Source organism: Carassius gibelio, chromosome B19 (assembly GCF_023724105.1).
Source record: "Carassius gibelio isolate Cgi1373 ecotype wild population from Czech Republic chromosome B19, carGib1.2-hapl.c, whole genome shotgun sequence".
Taxonomy (NCBI): Eukaryota; Metazoa; Chordata; class Actinopteri; order Cypriniformes; family Cyprinidae; genus Carassius; species Carassius gibelio.
In genome coordinates, this window is record NC_068414.1 from 25,569,529 (window position 1) to 25,590,305 (window position 20,777).

The 20,777-nt window shown below is 36.4% G+C and overlaps 2 protein-coding genes and 1 non-coding gene across 5 annotated transcripts; 2 read left to right on the forward strand and 1 right to left on the reverse strand.

Annotated features, from left to right (window-relative positions):
- Window positions 1–9,255: 9,255 nt before the first annotated feature.
- sgo1 (shugoshin 1) lies at window positions 9,256–15,346 on the forward strand. Of its 3 annotated transcripts, none has more exons than XM_052584163.1 (9): window positions 9,256–9,713; window positions 11,248–11,447; window positions 11,682–11,725; window positions 12,248–12,312; window positions 12,405–13,265; window positions 13,351–13,491; window positions 14,369–14,512; window positions 14,743–14,908; window positions 15,026–15,346. In XM_052584163.1, exons 1-9 carry the CDS (start codon window positions 9,566–9,568, stop codon window positions 15,159–15,161), a joined length of 1,905 nt encoding a protein of 634 aa, XP_052440123.1. In that variant the 5' UTR covers window positions 9,256–9,565; the 3' UTR covers window positions 15,162–15,346. The 3 variants fall into 3 exon arrangements, with proteins under 3 accessions (XP_052440123.1, XP_052440124.1, XP_052440121.1); XM_052584164.1 differs by having other exon boundaries at window positions 9,268–9,713; window positions 14,348–14,512; window positions 14,809–14,908; XM_052584161.1 differs by having other exon boundaries at window positions 9,271–9,713; window positions 14,348–14,512.
- A 949-nt stretch (window positions 15,347–16,295) lies between these two features.
- LOC127979048 (60S ribosomal protein L14) lies at window positions 16,296–18,451 on the reverse strand. Its single transcript, XM_052584166.1, has 6 exons — window positions 18,290–18,451; window positions 17,563–17,664; window positions 17,332–17,426; window positions 16,716–16,815; window positions 16,509–16,562; window positions 16,296–16,401 (listed from the first exon to the last, which is right to left on the reverse strand). Exons 1-6 carry the CDS (start codon window positions 18,434–18,436, stop codon window positions 16,336–16,338), a joined length of 564 nt encoding a protein of 187 aa, XP_052440126.1. The 5' UTR covers window positions 18,437–18,451; the 3' UTR covers window positions 16,296–16,335.
- Window positions 18,452–20,123: 1,672 nt separating this feature from the next.
- On the forward strand, window positions 20,124–20,195 carry trnap-agg (transfer RNA proline (anticodon AGG)). The gene has a single exon. It is a non-coding gene; the product is annotated as a tRNA-Pro (tRNA).
- The last annotated feature ends 582 nt before the right edge of the window (window positions 20,196–20,777 follow it).

Below are 20,777 nucleotides of genomic sequence, written 5' to 3' on the forward strand. Positions count from 1 at the left end.
TTGTTGATGTTCCTGCTGCTCGTGTTGTTGTTGTTGCTGCCGTTGTTGTTTTTTGTTGTTGCTACTGTTTTTGTTGTTGCTGCTGCTGTTTTGGCTACTGTTGTTGTTATTGCTGCTTCTGCTGTTGCTGCTGCTGCTGTTGTTGCTTCAGCTGCTGCTGTTGTTGTTGTTCCTCCTATTGTTGCTGCTACTGTTGTTATTGCCGCTGCTACTGCTATTGTTGTTGTTGTTGCTGGTGCTACTGTTGTTGTTGCTGCTGTATTGTCATTGTTCCTGCTGCTTGTGTCGTTGTTGTTGCTACTTTTGTTGCTGCTATTGCTGCTATTATTGACGTTCCTGCTGCTCGTATTGTTGTTGTTGCCAGTGTTGTTGTTGCTGCTGCTGCTGTTGTTGTTGTTGCTGCTGTTGTTGTTGTTGTTGTTCCTGCTATTGTTGCTGCTACTGTTGTTATTGTCGCTGCTACTGCTATTGTTGTTGCTGCTGCTGTTTTGGCTGCTGTTGTTGTTATTGCTGCTGCTGCTGTTGCTTCAGCTGCTGCTGTTGTTGTTGTTGTTCCTGCTATTGTTGCTGCTACTGTTGTTATTGCCACGGCTACTGCTATTGTTGTTGTTGCTGCTGCTGCTGCTACTGTTGTTGTTGCTGCTGTATTGTTGTTGTTCTTGCTGCTTGTGTCGTTGTTGTTGCTGCTTTTGTTGCTGCTGCTACTGTTGTTGTTGTTGTTGCTGCTGCTATTATTGATGTTCCTGCTGCTCGTATTGTTGTTGTTGCCAGTGTTGTTGTTGCTGCTGTTGTTGTTGTTGCTGTTGCTACTGTTTTTGTTGTTTCTGCTGCTGTTTTGACTACTGTTGTTGTTATTGCTGCTGCTGTTGCTGATGCTGCTTTTTAATGTGGCTGACACTCCCTCTGAGTTAAAACAAACCAATATACAGGAGTAATTCATTTATTCAAATAGTACACTGACTGAACTGCTGTGAAGAGAGAACTGAAGATGAACACCGAGCCGAGCCAGATAACGAACAAAAGATTGACAAGTTCTCAAGTCAAGAACAATTTCTGTCAGATGCATCTGATTCGAGAACCGAGGAGCTGATGATACTGTGCATGTGTGATTCAGCATGAAGCAGAATGACACACAGAGCGTCTGAACTAAACAGTTTTTTTTTGGTGATTGATTCTAAACTGATTTGGTGCTAATGTTATGAGCCCAAGAAAACCGAAGGCTTGAATCAAGGGCAATCATCACAAGTGCTGTCATTACGTTGAGCACAAAAGAACCTGTGAACCATTTTCTTCAACCAGTTTATTGAATCGAACTGTCCAAAAGAAATACTGGTGATCCAAAAACCGATGCAACCGATTCTTTACTAGATACGAGTCAATCTTTCGTTCATTATCTACCTCGGCTCAGTGTTCATCTTCAGTTCACTCTTCACAGCAGTTCAGTCAGTGTACTGTTTGAGTAAATGAATTAATCCATGAACCAGATATCACTAAACTGCAGTGTTTTTAAATCTCACAACAGACCTGGAAGAGAAGACAATGCTGAATAAAGTTGTAGTTTTGGACCAAAATGTATTTTTGATGTTTCAAAAAATTCTAACTGACCCTCTGATGTCACATGGACTACTTTTATGATGTTTTTCTTACCTTTCTGGACATAAACATGAACTGAGAGCTCTCGGATTAAATCTAAAATATCTTAAACTGTGTTCCGAAGATAAACGGAGGTCTCACGGGTTTGGAACAACATGAGGCTGAGTTATTAATGACTTCATTTTGATTATTGGGTCAACTAACCCTTTAATATAAATGTACTTTTTAATGAACTCAAATAGAAAAAAATGTAATTACCTGTGCAGATGTAAATAACAGCTGGGCTGCTATGGGCAATGCAAAAAACAAAATCTTGAACATGATGGAGGTCCTGGTTCAGGAGGCAATGTGAAATTAGTTAGATCTTGTTTGTGATAAACAAGCTTTTATAGGCTACTTCCCTCTGCCATTAACAGAAACAGCTAAAATTATGTTGAACATCCAATCAGCTGGCCTCTCACTCATTGCACTCTTTTTTTTTTCTTTAAAAAGTTCTTATTTTCCAGTACAAATATAAAAAACATAGTTTTATCTTAATACAGCAAAATAAATAAAGATACATTATTGTCATTGAATATAGTTATTTTTTTATTTTCCTATTGTTAAATTCTTATTTTAAGCATAAATATAACAAAGTTTAAAGAGGAAGAAAAAAACTCTAATAACAAGTCTAACTTTTCAATAAGTTTTACACAATTTTGTTTCTCAACTAGATGTGTCTTGTTCAAATGATGTTGAGACATTTATAATACAAGACAAAATACAGATTAAGAAAACAATTTGCATTTGCTTAGTTTGGTTACATTTGCTACATCATGCTTTCCACGTGTTTAAACAATGTATAATTGATAATCCAACATCAAGATTATGAAATGTAGGACACATTCAATTGCAATGGCATGACTGGAATGCTCAAACATTATTAGCAATCTGTATTAGACCAAGTAGACCATTAAATTGAGCTTTGTTAAGAACATTTCTATTAAGATAATGTACGGCATTGTTATGGACTGACAAGATTAGCATTGCATCACACAATATTTGTGAGTTATCTATATAGCAAAATAAACATGAAAGTGCCACAAAAAGTCATTTCCTGACTACTAACTACAAAAATAACTGAAGAATGATTCATAGATCCTGACGTTAATGAGAGTTAATGGAGGTAAAGCATTATTTGACTGCATTAAAGATCCACTATGACAAGAGACATCAGAGAGATCAGCAGAAATCCAAAGTGGACAAACTGGGCTGAAGCACTGCCATGAGAATGGTCGAAGGAGTCAGGGTTTGGGCTGGGAGTCATCGGGGGGTTTGCCATGGTGCTGGTTGTGACCACAGGTTTGGTAAACGTAGGTTGGGTCATGATGGGATGTGTTGAAGTGATCCAGGAGCTCTGGAATTTAAGGTTTGGAGAAGAGCTGGTAATATGAGTCGAGGAAGTGTTGATGTTTGAGTTGGTCATAGTTTGGGAGATATCTTGGGTGGATGCAGCCACAGGACTGATTGTTGTGTTAATATTGGTCTGTTCAGGTGTGCTCTGTTTGAGGGAGCAGATAAAGACAATTTATGAATAAAATTGTCAGTTGAAATACTTAGAATGATAGAAAGTTCTAACATGTTTCCTCCTTTTCCAATTTAATTGAAGCATGAAAAGAAAATAATAGCTGTGTTAAGGAATAGTATGACTGAATCACCCTGGGTTAGAATTAGAAGAACATTAAACTGAGGCATGATTAATATATATATATATATATATATATATATATATATATATATATATATATATATATATATATTGTTTTTTTTTTCTCATAATGAGAAGAATCAACTCATGCATCTTTGGAAAGGAAATTGAAGTGAACTGCCAAATCTGATATTGCTGAATTTATATATCTGCTTATAATATATGTTTATATGCAGGTTAACTGGTGTTCATGACACAAACATTGACACATGACTAATACATTCCAAAATGGACATGACCCCTCATGCTTGCAGGTAATGTCCTGAGTTGACTCATGCCAAAATAAAGACATAAAAAATTTGACAACATTAATTTGTAGCTAACATAAACTAACATGGATCTTGGTCAGTGTTAGTTAATAACTACAGTTGTCCTTTGTTCATGTTAGTTTACAGTGCATAAACTAATATTGACATAATTGAATTTTCAAATTCTGTTAATAAATGTTGATCTTTGGTCAGTCAATGCTGTTGAATTATTGTTTGGTGGCTAATTATTAGCGCCATAGCCACTTTTCTAAAAACCTTGTTTGTTAAAATCTCAGTCCAGCTTGTATGTGTATCAGATGGTAATTAGACTGTGGGGGTGCAGGTTGGTCCTGAATCAAAACAGGACAGGCAAATGGTACCAGAACATGATTAGAACATCGCTACAGGGAGAATAAAAGTTCATGTCAGGTACACGACTCCTGTCTCATATATAAAGCCCAGACTGCTCTTTTGCATATCCTGGACCTTTAGGCTTTTTCTGTCAGTTCCCTTTCATCTCCTCTTAAATGTTCTATCTTTATTATCTCATTTAGTATCTGACTCTTTCCACTCATAAATGAATGGGGCCTATAATCAAAGGAAAAATATTTTCTTTCAACTAGAAGCATTTTTTAAGCACCACCTTTACTGTTGAGGATCAGTAATTTTCTTTATGAATAGTGTTGACTGCAGTAACAAATTGTTGGGCATTTGCAAGTCAATTTGGATAATAGCACCTGGAAAATGAATAAATGGAAATATAAATGTAAATGTAATGTAAATGAATGCTTTTCACATGTTAAAAGGAAAGTTAATATTTTGAGCAGCTAGGTTTCCTTAACTAAGTGATTTTCTTAGTATGAATCAGATTAAAACGAATGAATAAAAGGATCATTAAGAATAACTCAGACTAAATAAATCAGGCTAAATTGTAGTGTAATGTGACAATTGAAAATAGCATAGTAATACTCAGTTCAGTGTACAATGCCAAGTGATCCTTCAGAAATCATTTTATTGTGCTGTTTTGCGTGCTCAACAAAGCATTTCTTATTATTGGTAAAAACTTTTTACCTGGTTAATATTTTTTGGGAAACTGTGACCCCAGAGTTATTAGAGTTTTTTTTTTTCTTTTAATAGCATTTATTTTACATTTATTTGAAAAAATACATTATAAAATTAATTTTGGTTAATTTTGATGAATCTAAATCCATCCTTGCTAAATAAACATCAGCCTATCTGACCCCATACATTTGAACATTTTGATACATATTGATATATATTATTTATATAAAATAATAAAAGGATGTAATAAATATCCACTGATGTTTCAGAGGTTGTATCTGATGATCACTCACCTGAACAATACCGAGAAGCAGGCACATATAGAGGACAGCACAGTGTCTCATTGTCCCAGTTGTTTGCATCTAAGTTGAGGTGCTTTGTCTGTGGCAGTACCCACCTCCATCCACCTTCTTAAATACTGCTGATAAAGACCACTTAAATATGCAAAATCACTCTTATGTATGTGACACAAATCTGATTTAAATGTTCATGGAACATTTCACATGGAACACCATCATCATCAATAGCCCCTGGCATTTAGTCTCCATGACTGAATAAATGCTTTTGTTGGTCCCTTTTCTGGTTTATTACCCTTGATTGATTCAGCATTCACTTGTTTACTGAGTATCTTATATGGTTAGTTAATGTGTTTGTGGATATTTGCCTCTTTTTACTGTCAAGGTAATAAAATTTTCTTTGGTTTACAACAAACGCCTGATTCCAAGTTTTTTTTTTTGCTAACGAAGAAATTGCTCACAAATTACCTCACAAATAACTTCTGGAATGCAGTTTTGTTTCTTGATTATAGTTTGGGGGAAATGTTTTGCTACTAGGAAAAAAATCATTAACTTCAGGTTTGCATAAACAAACACGATTGTACTAAAAGGCATCACACTGCCATGGGTGGTGTTGTTGAAGCACATTTTGTTCGGATCAGAAACAATACAACCATGTCCATTTTTTTTATTTTTATAACTGATGTTCCTCATGTTGTGACGATGACATGGAATTGGATGACACTGATTACTATATAGTGAGATTACAAACTTTAGCAATCTGACAAAAGGTTTGTGTATATGTAGATGGTCATATGTTTTTTTACAACTTCACTTCAATAAATGACCTTTTTAGACTATGAGGAAGCATTCAGGTTAAGTAATTAAAATGGTTCCAGTATATTATTATACTCTATCACAGTGTGAGAAGCTAAAGCATTTGGAGTGGCGTCAATAATGGGGAGGAGCACTTCCCATTCCGGGTAAATCATGCTTTGTTTAGCAGGGAACTTCAATTTCCAGGTCACGTAGCTGATCTTGTTAGATCACAATGATTCCATTTCGGCAAAATAATATATATATTTTGTTTTGTTATGGTCCACTAAAGTTCAAATATGTTGGCAAGTACAACAATAAACTAAGAATTGTTTGCCCTTGAATCACACTACATGATTTTATGAAGAATTTCCTCCATACAACTTTTTGGAAATCATATGCATTATGAGACCATTTCAGTCTTTCTACAGCAGTAAGTGTATTATTTACTCACATGTCTGTAAATAATGAAACAGAGAACTTATAATCATGAGACTCTTCTTTCATTCTCATTAACAAAACCAAGAGAAAGGTCATTCAGAATATTAAATGAACAACATTTTACAAATCTTATCTTGTTAAATCATGAATCGATAAATAAATAACAAGGAGTATAATAAAAAGGAGATAAAATGTGCTTTCACTTATATAATTATGTATTATCTAAAAATTATACATACTCTATAGCATATTTTGCATAAACTTATATGTAGCATAGCTCATTTATTAAAGTACACTTTTTTAGATCAGAAAGTTTTATGCAGAACAAGAATATTTCAAACAAAATATCTTATTTATTTATTGTGTCCTGATATAGCATCAATGGAAATAACAGGGAAAAACATCCTTCAAATAAGTAGCCAATTCTACAGACTCGTTTTTTCTTTCGTTTGCTTGTATGTTTGTTTGTTTGTTCGCTCACTCATTCATTCGTTAATTTGTTGCATGTTTATTTAATTTATTTTAATATTTAAGAGTATCAGTATATATCAGTTCAACTTCAAACCGTATGTTTTCGGTTTATTGTTTGCCCATTTTTGTTTGTTGGTATTTTCCATATATAATTAAGAAACTAATAACCAATTTTCTTTCTAAACTCTTAGTTCCCGTTAAGCGGGAATTTTGTGTGTATTTTTAATTTTGTGTGTTAAAATTTAAAGTGCTAAATTTTAAGAAGACCGCCTGCGGGACGACGTCTGAACCAACACCCTTGAACACAGAGGATTATTTGCACCATATCAAAGTGGGTTCAGAAAAGGGCGTTCCACAATGGATGCGGTTGTGAAAGTAAGCAACGAGATAGAGAAAACATTTAAAATGAAAGAAATAATGAGTATTGTATTCTTTGATATTGAAAAAGCTTATGATTCCATGTGGAGGGAGGGGTTACTAATTAAAATGAATAAAATGGGAATTAGAGGTAAGTTATATAACTGGGTATTAGAATTTCTGTCAGAAAGAAGATTTAGAGTCAAAGTGGGAGCAGACGTATCTGAGGAATTTGAAATTGTTAATGGAATTCCACAAGGCAGTGTTATTAGTCCAGTTTTATTTAATGTTATGATCAATGATATTTTTATGAATCTAGATAGAAGGATTGGGTCAGCTCTGTATGCAGATGATGGGGCCATATGGGTAAGAGGACGAGATGCCATAAGGGTGAGAAGTAAAATCAAGGAAGCAATAGGAGAGGTAGAACAATGGTCGTATAATTGGGGATTTAAGCTTTCTACAAGTAAGTCTTGTCATATGATATTTACCAGGAAGAAAGGGATAGATAAACAGAAGCTACAGTTATATGGCCACAATATGGAAACAGTAGATCATTTTAAATATCTTGGTATTTGGTTAGATCAAAAGGGAACATGGAAAACACACATTGAAAAGGTGGAATCAAAATGCAAGAAAGTCATAAATTTAATGAGAGCGGTAGTGGGGAAAGATTGGGGAGCAAATAAACAATCATTAATGTATATTTATAGGGCTCTAATGAGGGCAACAATTGATTATGGATGTTATGTTTATGGAGCAACAGCTAAAACCCATTTATTGAAGTTAGATAGAGTTAGTAATAAAGCATTGAGGATCTGTGCAGGTGTAATGAGATCAACACCAATTAAAGCAATACAGGTTGAGTTAGGAGAAGTGCCCTTAGACCTGAGAAGAGATAAAATCATGCTTACATACTGGAGTCGCTTAAGTGGATGTGGGTTTGAGAACCATGCTAAGAGCATTATTCAGGAATGTTGGGAGTATAGTTCTTTTAAAGGTAATGGTTTTGGATGGGTAATAAAGACTAAGTCAGAGGAATATAGAGTAAATAATATATGGTTTAACTCCCCTACACCTATCAGTAATATACCTATTTGGTTATTTCCAAGAACTGAGATAGACTTAAATATATTGGAATTAAAAAATGAATGGGAAGAGAGTAGGAAAGGACATTTGGCAAGTCAGTACATAAGGAACAAATATTACAGTTATTTAGATATGTATACAGACGGATCTAAAGATGAAGAGGACAAGGTAGGAATAGGAATATATATACCAACAATGAATATAAGCATTGGGAAAAGATTACCCGATCAGGCATCAGTGTACACGGCAGAGATGATGGCGATTATTGTAGGACTGCAGTGGGTTGAGGAAGTAAAACCAGACAGAGTGGTGTGTTGTGTTGACTCTGTAGCAGCTCTTTATAGTATTCAAAATATGAAATCTAATAGAGAAGATCTAATGCTAGAAATTCAACAAAGTTTATTTAGATTACAGAGACTACGGATAGATGTGAGATTCTGCTGGGTACCTGCCCACACAGGTGTACAAGGGAATGAGGGAGCAGACAATATAGCAAAAAATCAACTAAGATGAATAATGTCATAAATATACCTCTTGGAAAAGGAGAAGCTAAGGCGATAATTAAAAAAGAAATGTTAAAGAAATGGCAGGATAGGTGGGATGTGGATAAAAGTGGAAGGAAATATTACAGCTTGCAAAAATCTATTAATGCTCAGGGTGTGAATAGAAGTAACAGAAGAGAGGAGAGTGTTTTAACCAGGCTAAGGTTTGATCACACAGGGTTAAATAAAACACTGTTTTTAATGGGCAAAAGTCCATCAGATGAATGTTTGGAATGTAGGTCCAAGGAAGATGTAGAACATGTATTGCTATATTGTAATAAATATAGAGATGAGAGGATGAGGCTAAAACAAAAGATCAGTCAGACAGGAAGGAAGTGGAACCTTGAAGGTTTATTAGGCACAACAGGAGATGGGGTAAAGGATACACAGAAAGCAGTTATACAATATCTAAAAAATATAGGGATATACAATAGGATATAGAATTTTTATTTAGTGTTTTTTTTTTTTTTTTTTTTTTTGATATAAAGTAGTACCAATGGATATAGCTCATGTTACATACTCTGATACAGTAGGTGGCGGTATGCACCTTTAAAAGTCATGGTTGCAATCTGCCAAAAAATGAAAAGAAGAAGAAGAAGAAGACGTCTGAACCACTCGCGGAAGTGACGTAACTCTTCGTTTGCTCCTCCAATCAGAGCTCACAGCGCACGATTTCGAACGTCAACGTCCCCGACGGGAAATACGACACAGAAGCAACTAACACAAAATATACAACTTACGCACTATTCTGTCTACAGTAGCTGTTTATTCATCTTATGATAGTGGCAAATAATTGGGTGAGACGTACGCCGTGTTTTGGTGAATCTCGCCGTAATATGGAGATAAACGTTAACCGTTGATCAACTGATCGACTTCACGCTGCTGTATTTCGTGGATGAGAGACTGATCGCGCGTAGCTCAGCCATGGTTCGGGAGCGGGTGGTGCAGAAGAAGTCCTTCCAGCAAAGTCTGGACGACATCAAGGACAAAATGAAGGAAAAGAGAAACAGGCGTCTCGCCAGCGCTTTAGCTGCCAGCCACGGCCTGTCCAAACTGAAGAACAAACACACAGGTGCGATAACACGAGAATCTGGCTTTGTGTTGCATCCAGTGGCCAGTGTATTTGTATATTTGTGACTTTAGTGTAGGGGTGTCCATGGTTAACCGGTTAACCGATTAACCGTTAAAAATTGCGTAACCGAGTGAAACATTTTGCTCGGTTAAGTGACGTCAATGGCGTGCATTGAATTTAGTTGTAATACATTTTTGCACCACCAGAGACCGCCAGAGCGCTCCCAGACATTTGTAATGTCCACAAGAAGAAGTCATTTTTCTAATATGAAGCGGGCAAAAAAAAGTACAGAGTGACGGGGCAAAATGCAAGTATTGCAATACAGTGCTTAGATATACTTCAAGTACAACCTCGTTGTTGTAATCTCAACAGCCAACACCCGGGCATCATTAGGCCGGTCAGGACTCACTGGATGCGTGGCGATGAGCGAAAGCATCTCAGCTGCGTGGCGTGTCTGTTTTTAATTCGGCTCCCATGTTAACAGGTTAGAGCTTGCCGACTGCCTGCGTGAGACGCGCGGCTCAGGCGCGGCTCGACGCGTGCATGCTAGAAATAGAACTGACGCCTTGTTGGAAGCGTTTCCAGGCAAAATATAATAGGAAAATATGTTTATATGTCATTTTGTACACAAATACATATTAATTCATGACATTTTGATATTTGAAAGTCTATAGGTTGACATAAATTCAGATATAAATGTAATTAAAAAAAATAATTATCGATTTTCAAATATTGTATCTGTCAAACATATCATAGTCATAGCCTTAGCGAGGCGGCCGCGGAGCCTGCTTGTTACCTTCGCCGAAACACGGAAAGTTACATAACCATTACTAGAGCCTGTTCCTTTATAACATAGCCAAAGGTCGGTGTATATTTGCTTTATACATTTTAGGCTTATTCTCAAATACAGATTGTGTTAGTGGGCGGGATTATTAGGTAGTTTTAATAGGACAGTTTGACCGGTGAGATTAAATTTTGTCGGACTTTTTTTTTTTTTTTTTTTTTTTTTGGCCAATGTCTGGAAATTACCGGACAACGGAAACCCTGGCGCACACTATGGTTAACCGATTATTAACCGCTAAGGGCCTCGGTTAACGGTTAATGAAAAACTTGAAAACGTGCAGCCCTACTTTAGTGGTACCTTTTGATGTGTTTTTGTGTTTATAACTTCTAGATTGTCTTTAATGATACCGTTTAGTACCAGTAACGTTACTGTGTCTATGGAAACACACCTCCCAGTTATTAAAGAGATAGTTCACATAAAATTATGCATTGTGTCATTTAAGCACCTTCAGGCGTTGTTCCAAACCCACATAACTGATTTTCTTCTGTGGAAAACAAATTGAAATGTTAAGGACTGATAGCCTCAGTCCCCATTCACTTTCTTTGCATTGTTTTCCATTAACCCTAACATCTCCATAAATACACAAATACACTTTTGTGTTGCACAGAAGGTCATACAGGCCTGGAAGAAAATGAAAGGCCTGCAAATCACAACACCGTTTCATTTTCCAATATATTTTGTCCTCCACAGCTACAGTGAAGCCGTTTGTCCTGAAAAGCGTGCAGGTGAATAACAAAGCGCTTGCAGTGGCCCTGCAGACAGAGAGGGAGAAGGTACGGCAAGCACAGGGGGTCATCCTGCAGCTCAAGAAAGAAAGACAAGCGCTCATCTTTCACCTGCTGATGCTGAAGAGGACGCTTAAAGATCGAAAACCTGCTGAAAGTGCCCAGGTGGGAGGTGTACACAAGGTGTCACGCAGATGTGGACTACTTATTTAGTGTGGTGCTTATATGTAAAGTTTTTTCATGGATGGACACATGGGTGGAAATACAGTGCAGGATGTTGCATCCATGAACAGATTTTTCTTTGTATGGGCATATGAAATGATGTGATTTCAGTGTGTGTGTAGTTATTACACATAGTCAAAGCTCTGCTAGATTTATTTTCCTGCCTTTTTTTTGTAGGTTTCTCCTGTTGAGACGAGTCCACCTCATCCCATCAGTCCTAAGTAAGAAAGAGCAAATCTGTAGCTCTAAAGCTTTTCATAAAAAGTATAACATCAGGGGTCAGAAAGATTTTTTGAAAGAAGTCTGTTATGCTCACCAAGGATTTATTTACTGATTATAAAACAGCAATATTGTGAAATATTATTACGATTTAAAAGAATGCTTTTGTATGTAATGTATTTTAAAATGTAATTCGTTGCTGTGATGGCCAAGCTGTATTTTTTAAAAGACATTACTCCAGTCCTCAGTGTTTCATGATCCTTCAGAAATCATTCCAATATGATGATGATTATTACCAATGTTGAAAATAGTCTTGCTGTTTGATATTTTTGTGGAAAGTGGATTTGTTGATCAATAGCACAGCATTTACTTGAAATAATTATTTTGTAACATTATACAATTATTTACTGTCACTTGAATAATAACTTCTAATACTTCAGATTCCATTTGGACCAAAACACAGATTTTTTTCACCATTCGTTCAACTTCTTGATGATCATATTGTTTCTGTCCTTGTGGTGCAGACCCGTACATGTGGTTGAGACCGATATCCCTGATCATCTCTCAGCAGAACCACCTTTTACTGCAGGTACTGGACCATATCCTTATCACCTTAATTGCTAAATACTATAAACAGTCTGTATGTTCATAGTTTTAATCTTTACTGGTTTATGTCTGCAGAGGCTGTTCCAGGTTGTCGTAGTGACAGACAGGTTTCGTTGCCCCCCACAGTAGGAACAAGGCGAAAGAGACGCTCTGAGGTTGTGAGGAGGCGAAGCTCACGTTTTGACTCTGGCAGGGTTGAGAAATTTGACACAGTAGATGTGAAAAGAGAAGATACTATTGATAACAGACAAGAGATGGGGCTAAACACACCATTGGAGGAGGTGTGTCATGAACAAGAAGAGCTTAATGAGGAACAAGCTGGACAAAAAACAGGGCCGAACTGTGAGTTCGACCTAGAGATTTCTGAAGTCCCATCCATTCAGCACTCGACACCTGAGCCCCCCCAGCGGCCCACCAGACAGCCCAAGAAGAAACCTACCCAAGCTGCTCCCCGCCCCAAACCAGAGAGGGGACGCAAACCAGACCGAGCCCCATTAAAGAAACCATGGGAAAACCCCAAACCCCGTGCTCGCTCCAAGAGCCGGGACCGATCTCAGAGTCGTGTAAAAGGGCCGCTTCTACCTGCCGATCGCCTTAACTCCTCGTTGGGCGGCAATGATACCTTTGACTTCGACTGTGAAGAGGCCATCCATCTAACGCCTTTCAAAGCAGGAACCAAAGCTGTGGAGAAACCATCACCTGATGCTCCGGATAAAGAGGACGAGGTCCTGCCCAGTCCTGTTGCCATGGAAACCAACAACAGCCTCTCAGAAGATGAACAGGATGAGGATGATTCTCCTTACATACCAAAGAGGAGATCCAGAAGAGCTCGGAGTCCACCGCCCAGACGGGCTCGCTCTAAAAGACGGTCCGCTCAAGAGGCCAGAGCAAACCAAGGAAAAGAAAAGCAGGACCATGTTGAAATACAGTACACGGGTAAGCATTCAAAGATGTTATTTTGTATATGGAACGTCCTGTTTTGTGTTGTTTGATTTAATTGTTTTAAATGAATGTTCTACAGAAAAAAGGGGGCCTGAAACTGAAGAAATTGGCCTGTATCTCCACGATGATCTTGACCCAGGCCTTCTGCTCCCACATTCACCAGTTTGTGCTCCTCCTGAGAAACCCAGCCAATCAGAACCAAGCCAAGAGATCTGCCAAGGTAACTTTGAATGTGGGAACACTAAACTGAAACATTGAAGCATTTTTCAGGATTTCTGCAGCTTTCAAAAAGGGTTTTCTTGTTAATTCTCCAATCCACAAATTAAGGCCTGTAAAGATCTTAAATCAGAGCACAGATTTAGTGATGCATAAAATATCGTCCTCAGCATTTTCCAATGCAAACCTCTTAGGAATTGTTTTCTTAGAAATGAAACAACACGTTTATGCTTAAACAAGAACAAATCAACAGGGTATGAACACCTGTTTTCCTTTTAATAAAATGTATCATTTTAATAAGAAACTTGCTCTTTTATATATATATATATATATATATATATATATATATATATATATATATATATATATATATATATATATATATGAAATCAGGACTTTTTATCTAATGTCTTTTTTTCTTCTTAAGTAAATGTATCTTGATTTAAGAATCTGTAGATAATGGCATTGGAAAACAAGACAAATACTGATGAAAGTACTGATGAAATGCCATGAGAGTTATTTCTATATTCCAGTGATTGAGAGCAGAGATATTCATTGAAGTGCTTTCTTACAAAAGTAAATTTAAAAGTAATGAAGATCTGTTGGAAATTGCATTTTTTTACTTTAAAGCATTGCAAATACAAGACATTTGAATTTAGAGGCCATATTAGCATAATATTCAATGTATTCCCTAAATTCTCTTTATTTGGTCTTACATTTATCTTTATAAACAATTTTAACAACAGAAGTATTTTTTTTTCATTTTACTTGAATTTAATTAACTTGGTCTTCTAAAGTGTTACATTTGTTTATAAAATCTGCAAAAACTCAGTTTTAACAATAGAAATATTTTGCTTTAGCGCCACCTTCTGTTGTTTCAGTGGAGTCTCCGATCCCGATTACTCCTGGTGGAGAGGCGGAGCTTATGATGATTGACTGCCCAATATTTGAATTTCCAAAGCACCCTTGCAGCTCATCCGACCAGGAAAATGAAATGCCCTTGGTGAATAGAAGCAGGAGAAAAGGTAAAATTCTCTACTTGTTTTCTTTTTTTATTTCTATTTGACTTTAGATTCTGTTACATCTGTTGTTCTGGGCACTCTTGTCAATCTCAATCTCTTGTTTCTCGTCATGTGTTCGCATTTATCTATCTCTAAATATTCACTCACTAAAATCACATTACTTGGGGTCACTTTTTCCAGGAGTGGTAGAAGGAAGATTAATTTGTCACACACATGCACTTGTGTTTCTGCAGGTGGGCTGGTTGTTCGCTCCTTTCTGGGCTTGGGTTTGAGTGATGTGACAAATCTCTCCCCCGCAGCCCATCAGAAGCCCATGTCTGCTCAGAACACCCCTCAAAGCTCCAGTCGTAAGCGCCGCTGTACGAGTACTGTCAACTACAAGGAGCCCTCGATCAGCTCGTAAGTTTTTGGAAGATTAAATTGTCCAAACTGCCTGGTATTTCCTCTTTCTGGTATTGTATTTTTTTACACTTATGGCATGATCTTTTTGTCATCTAACACACTTAATTTTTTTAGGAAACTTCGACGTGGTGACAAATTTACAGACACGCGTTTCCTGCGTTCCCCCATCTTCAAACAGAAACCCACTTCCCGTCGGAGTTCAATTAAAAAGATGGAATTATATAACGAGTCTTTTGTGGGTTGTCGTTGAATATCTGATGTGACTTAGTAATAGGCTTTTGTAACATGATTCAACTTCATAGAACTACACTGCTGTCTGTCTAAATCTTTACTTTTTTTCCCTTCAATTTTTTAACTGTCTGTTACATAATTGAATATGAAATGTTTTAATCTCATGACGTCAATTGTGAATATTAATAAAGTCTGTTGTTTTAATTGTTGTTGGTTTACATTTGCAATGAGAATTACACAAAAAACACCGAAAACCATTTTTATTAGACTTACAGCTGGATCCATTTCAACAGACTGGTTTCAAAGGATTTTAATTTCTAATTTTGTGCATCAAGGACATTTTGTAAGTATATAATTTTAATGATTTTAATTTGTTGACAATGACCATAAAAAAATAAATCCAATAGCTGAGTGTAGACGTGTAGTACCAATAAAAGAGCTGAAATTGTTTCTTATGTGTATGAAGTTACAATTGTTATAAAGTATTAGATTCAGGAACAAATTAATACAACTTTTGCATATACCAGTGGGTCTAAAGCTGTTATCAACTTGGATATTATAAAAAGGCTGGTCTGATGAAATATGTTATCGTTTTGGCAACACTTTTCAGTAAAGTAGAATTGGTTTAACATTAAGAAACTTTATGAATTATGATCTAATAATGAACCGTTTTACTGCATTTATGGAAAATTTATTTTAACCTAGATTTAAATGCTGTAAGAAAAAAGACATTGTTAGTTCACGAGGCTTGATTTAACTACATTACATTGCCAAAAGTAAATCTAAATCTTATTGCTCTTATCAACACTGCATAAACTTTTCACATTATATTAACATTACTGCAGTGAACTAACATGAGCATGTACTTTATCAGAACCAAGATTAGTCTTTGTATAAAAAGAATTTGTTCATTGTTAGCTAAAGTTAACGAATGAGACCTTATCGTAATGTTTTCATTCATGATACCCAATACATGCATCACCACTATATTCATGTTGCTCAAAGATCATAAAATCTATGCCATGTACTTTTTTTCCATTCCTCTTCACGAAATCAAGACCAGTGTAACCTCATCAAACATATACAAGTGTACACACATTTTATCCACTGGTACAAAATCATCCATAAGACAATGGACACAAAACAACACACATTTACGAGTTTACAAGTCAAACACGTTTATTTAAGATGGTTCATGCTTTCTTTTGTGTTGCAGCTTTCTGGAGCTTCTTCAACTCATGCTTAATGATCTTGTTCCTCTGCAGAAAGAAGAAAAAAACAGGTTAGCTTGTAATCATATCTTCTGACAATGCAGCATCATATACACTGCAAGATCTTTTTTGTACTACAGTCCGACATAACATACCATTTTCTTGGCCTTCATCACCTTGAAGCGGTCAAAGTCAGACATTGCAGCCCTCTGTTAGAAAAAAAATTAGCATGATGAGAAAAAAAGACGAAGCAGAAATCGCTAGATCAGGCTAAAAAATGCCATTCATTCAACAAACATCATTCAAATAAAAACTGGCATAAGCGCAAGAAATGTCATCCAGCTCTGTATGTTGTTACATACCTTCTTTCTGGCCTCAATCTTCTTGGCCCAGCTGCTTTCTTCCCACTTCTTGTTGATCTCAGCCTTTTCCCAGGCGCGCCTCACGTACTTCTGACGGGCGCTGAAGCAAACCAAAACAGAAAAGGTTATGAGTGAAACCTACAGAAACCAAACAGTTTTCAAGGCAAAAATGCACCCAAAAGTGACATGTCTAAAAAAAAAAAAAATTTATCTTGCTCTCGAAGTTAACCCAACAAAGATGTCTTTGCTGCTGAGAAACCCAGAAATGTGAAAAATGTCTATTAATTTGAATGTAGAAGCACTAAATTGAACTGAAGGCACGAGATCTTTTTTTATCATGTAAATGCAAGTATATTTAAAGAGATCTTAGTATTAAACCGCACTTCAAGTGTCGAATGAAAACCCAAATATGGCCCTTTCAAAGTAAGTTCCAAAATAACTTCTGACGTTGGTGTAAACTTTTAAACACGCAATTGAGAGAAAACAAGAAATCAATTTGGACATTTGAAAGCAGAGCAAAATTAAGATACACAAGAGCCACTGATAATCAAATTCTACTACAATGTGACCAGCAAAATCCAAGCAATGTTTCCATAAAATCCAGACACAGACTCACCTGTGAGGTACTTTGATGACGTAGTCAGTGAGCTGCAAGCACTTGAATGGCAAAGCTTGTCTCTTGACTCCAGTGCATGGGCCATCTACCAATGCCTGAGGACAATTAAAAACAACCTCAGTTATGACTCTGCATGTGTGATTGGACCATGAAATATATTTTCATTCATCTTTTTAATGTGAAAAGACTGTGTGCTTCATACGTTGTAGTATAGGTGTATTCAAAACTCACCCTGTTTTGGTCAATGACATCTACAATTGCCACCAGTTTGCCCTCGTAGGGTCCGAATGCAACGAAGGCAACGCGGCCGATCTCGACAAAGCGCTTAAACACCTGAGAATGAATAAACGGGACACAGGACATGAGTTTTGATGCATTTTCAGTTCAAACTTATTCCAGTGAGAAAATGACAGTGATGACGACTGGCTTCGCTTTGGGAGTCTTTTACAATGGTTTATTCACCGGGCATTTATTTGACGTCTTATCTAGTTATAAGACACAAGTACACGTATCGAAATCTATTTTAGGCAGCATCTCCCTTTCCAAAAGTCTCTAGCTGTATGTCCTCAGCACAACTGTCCGGCTGAATGATCACACATGCTTCCATAAGAACTGAACGAAGCACTGGAATCCCGTTATAATATCAAGTTATTCATTGTTTTCGTTACTTCAGCATCACTTGGTGGTAATTAAATGTGTAAGACGACTTTAAAGTCTGACGGCTGGTGTACGCGTAGACTCCGGCCTACCGTTAATCCACTCCACCACGTTGTTTCGAGACATGTCTGAAGCTACTTTTCTCACCGATAGCGCTATAAGGTTCACGTATACTACAATAATACTACATGTGGGGTCACTGTGTTATTAGAATACGTTTCCGATGCTTTCTTGGTCTGTAATATTTCATAAACTACCATATTTATTTGATTTTAGACCCCGCGTAAGTCAGTTCACTTACCATGATGGCAGACTGTGGTAGAAAAAGAACGAAGGACTTCCGCTCTGGAATGAAGAGCCTTCCGTTTGAGGACTGCGCGTGCGCGGCGTCTACAAACCAAGGGGCAAGGAACTCGACCGGAAGTTGAAGTCGGGTGGGGGCTGCCATCTTTTAGCAGAACTTCACTTGCGTTAGCATTCCCATTGACTCCCATTCATTTTGGCGTCACTTTGACAGCGAATAACTTTACATCTGAGGCGTTTAAAGACTCTGTTTGTCCATTATTTATTTCTAAAGATACACGACAATGTATAAAGGGCTCCATTACCTTCTATGTTACATTATGGCCCCGTATAAACAGTTTTTGTAAAAAATAGGCTAACGATTGCGTCATAACCACTCGGCTCTCTGTCGCATTACCGTACAGACAGGAGGAGATGCTCGCAGGCAATTAACTTAATATGGCGTACTGGCGTTACATTTTAAAATACTATACAAAATAATTAATCAGAATACTTACTCCTGCTCACTCACGACAAAGAACTCCCCGCTCAAGCTCGCCGTCTCTGCAAGATTAACGATGGCAGTTTGCACGCACAGCTACTAGAACATTTACATCTGTCAGACAGGTTGCTGACGTCGTCAAGCTTCGTTTGAGTCTGCGCGTCAGAAACGGAAGTGCTAAAAAACGCTAAAACTGGGCTTCATTTGTCTCAATTGAGTTCCAATGGGGTCGCTGTGTCCATTTCTTTTACTGTCTATGCTACAAACGTGTAGGTCTGGAAGAGGATTACAGCTATTTATTTGTATTTTTTGAACGGTTTATCATATACAAGTCATATACAGAGTGTGCTGTGACAGTGTCTTTTATTATTATTATTATTATTATTATTATTATTATTATTATTATTTATTAAAAGAAAGATTAATTACACAAGCAAATTTGAGCATAAGTAAAGACTGCAAAAAAAAGTACAGTGTTCGTAGATCAGGGACCATGTGATATTGTAATTATAAATGGCCCAAATCGTTTAAGCAGTTTGATACAAACTGTTAAAAAAACATATCCAAATTGCACTGTTAATAATATGACATGGGACAAATCACAGAGTAAACATATATTAGATTAGTTTAAACTTTACTGTCATTGCACATGTAAGGTACAAGCTAGGCAACGAAATGCAGTTAGCATCTAACCAGAAGTGTAATAAGCAGTAATTACAGAATATACACGGTCTTCAATATGTACAATAACTATACAGATAAGTATTATGGACATAATTTACATATTTTAAATACTATCAGCATGATATACAGATAGGTGTACTCTGAACATACTATACAGATAGATTATGTAAAAGTGTATGTACACTATAGGCAGAAACTATGAACATCATTTACACTATTGCAATGGACAGTAAAAGTGCAGGAACCCTGGGTCACAAAACCAGTCTTAAATTTTGATTCTTATTCTACAGGATAGGACCATATTTGGCCGATATACAACTATTTTAAAATATGGAATCTGGGGGTGCAAGAAAATCTAAGTAGGCTACTGAGAAATCTCCTTTAAAGTTGTCCAAATAAAGTTCTTATCAAAATGCATATTACTAATAAAAAAATAAGTTATAATATATATACAGAAGGAACTTTATAAAATATCTTTATGGAACATGATCTTTACTTTTGTTTTGGCATAAAAGAAAAATCAATCATTTTGACGCATACAATGTGTGACCGCTGGGTGGCGGTAACCAGCGCCGTCAGAGTCTCAGTTACACGTGAATATACTTTTTACAGTAAACGTGGCAGGTTTTTGTGCTGAAACAAAATTGTCCCAAAGTTTTCTGCAGGAGGCTCGTTGGTCTAGGGGTATGATTCTCGCTTAGGGTGCGAGAGGTCCCGGGTTCAAATCCCGGACGAGCCCTTCCCTTTTGAGATGCTTCAAATGGTCATAAATAATGAATAAAATACTCTGTTCTAAATAATACTTTACTTCTTAATTATTTGTTTGCTCATCACTGTCTGTCAAACAACAATGTCAATTAAATGATAAATAATTTATATAATTTAAACTATATATATATATATATATATATATATATCGGTTTACCATATCCTTGCTGACTATTAATTTATTTAAAAATAAAATTCTATTAAATTCCTCTTTTGAATGAACACTGTTCTTTATACTCGTTTTACTTTTACTCATTAAATAATCCTTACAAAAGCATCATAGTTTCCAAAAAAATTATTTTCAATAATGATAATAAATCAGCATATGATTTCTGGAGGATCATGTGATACAGAAGACTGTAATGGCTGATGAAAATTCAGTTTTGCCATCACTAGAATTAATTATATCTGAAAGTATATTCAAATGGAAACAATCATTTTAAGTTATAATAATATTTCTCAATATTACTGTTTTTAATGCATTTTTTTATCAAATAAATGCAGCCTTGATAAGCGTAAATGACTTATTTTAAAAGCATTTAACTTTTTTTTT

Coding starts and splice junctions, on each gene's coding strand:
- sgo1 (XM_052584161.1), top strand. CDS start 9,566: ATGGTTCGGGAGCGGGTGGTGCAGAAGAAGTCCTTCCAGCAAAGTCTG. Junction 11,726..12,247: donor CCTCATCCCATCAGTCCTAA/GTAAGAAAGAGC, acceptor CTTGTGGTGCAG/ACCCGTACATGTGGTTGAGA. Junction 13,266..13,350: donor TGTTGAAATACAGTACACGG/GTAAGCATTCAA, acceptor AATGTTCTACAG/AAAAAAGGGGGCCTGAAACT.
- LOC127979048 (XM_052584166.1), bottom strand. CDS start 18,436: ATGGCAGCCCCCACCCGACTTCAACTTCCGGTCGAGTTCCTTGCCCCT. Junction 16,563..16,715: donor AGATTGAGGCCAGAAAGAAG/GTATGTAACAAC, acceptor TTTTTCTAACAG/AGGGCTGCAATGTCTGACTT. Junction 16,402..16,508: donor TGATGAAGGCCAAGAAAATG/GTATGTTATGTC, acceptor TTCTTTCTGCAG/AGGAACAAGATCATTAAGCA.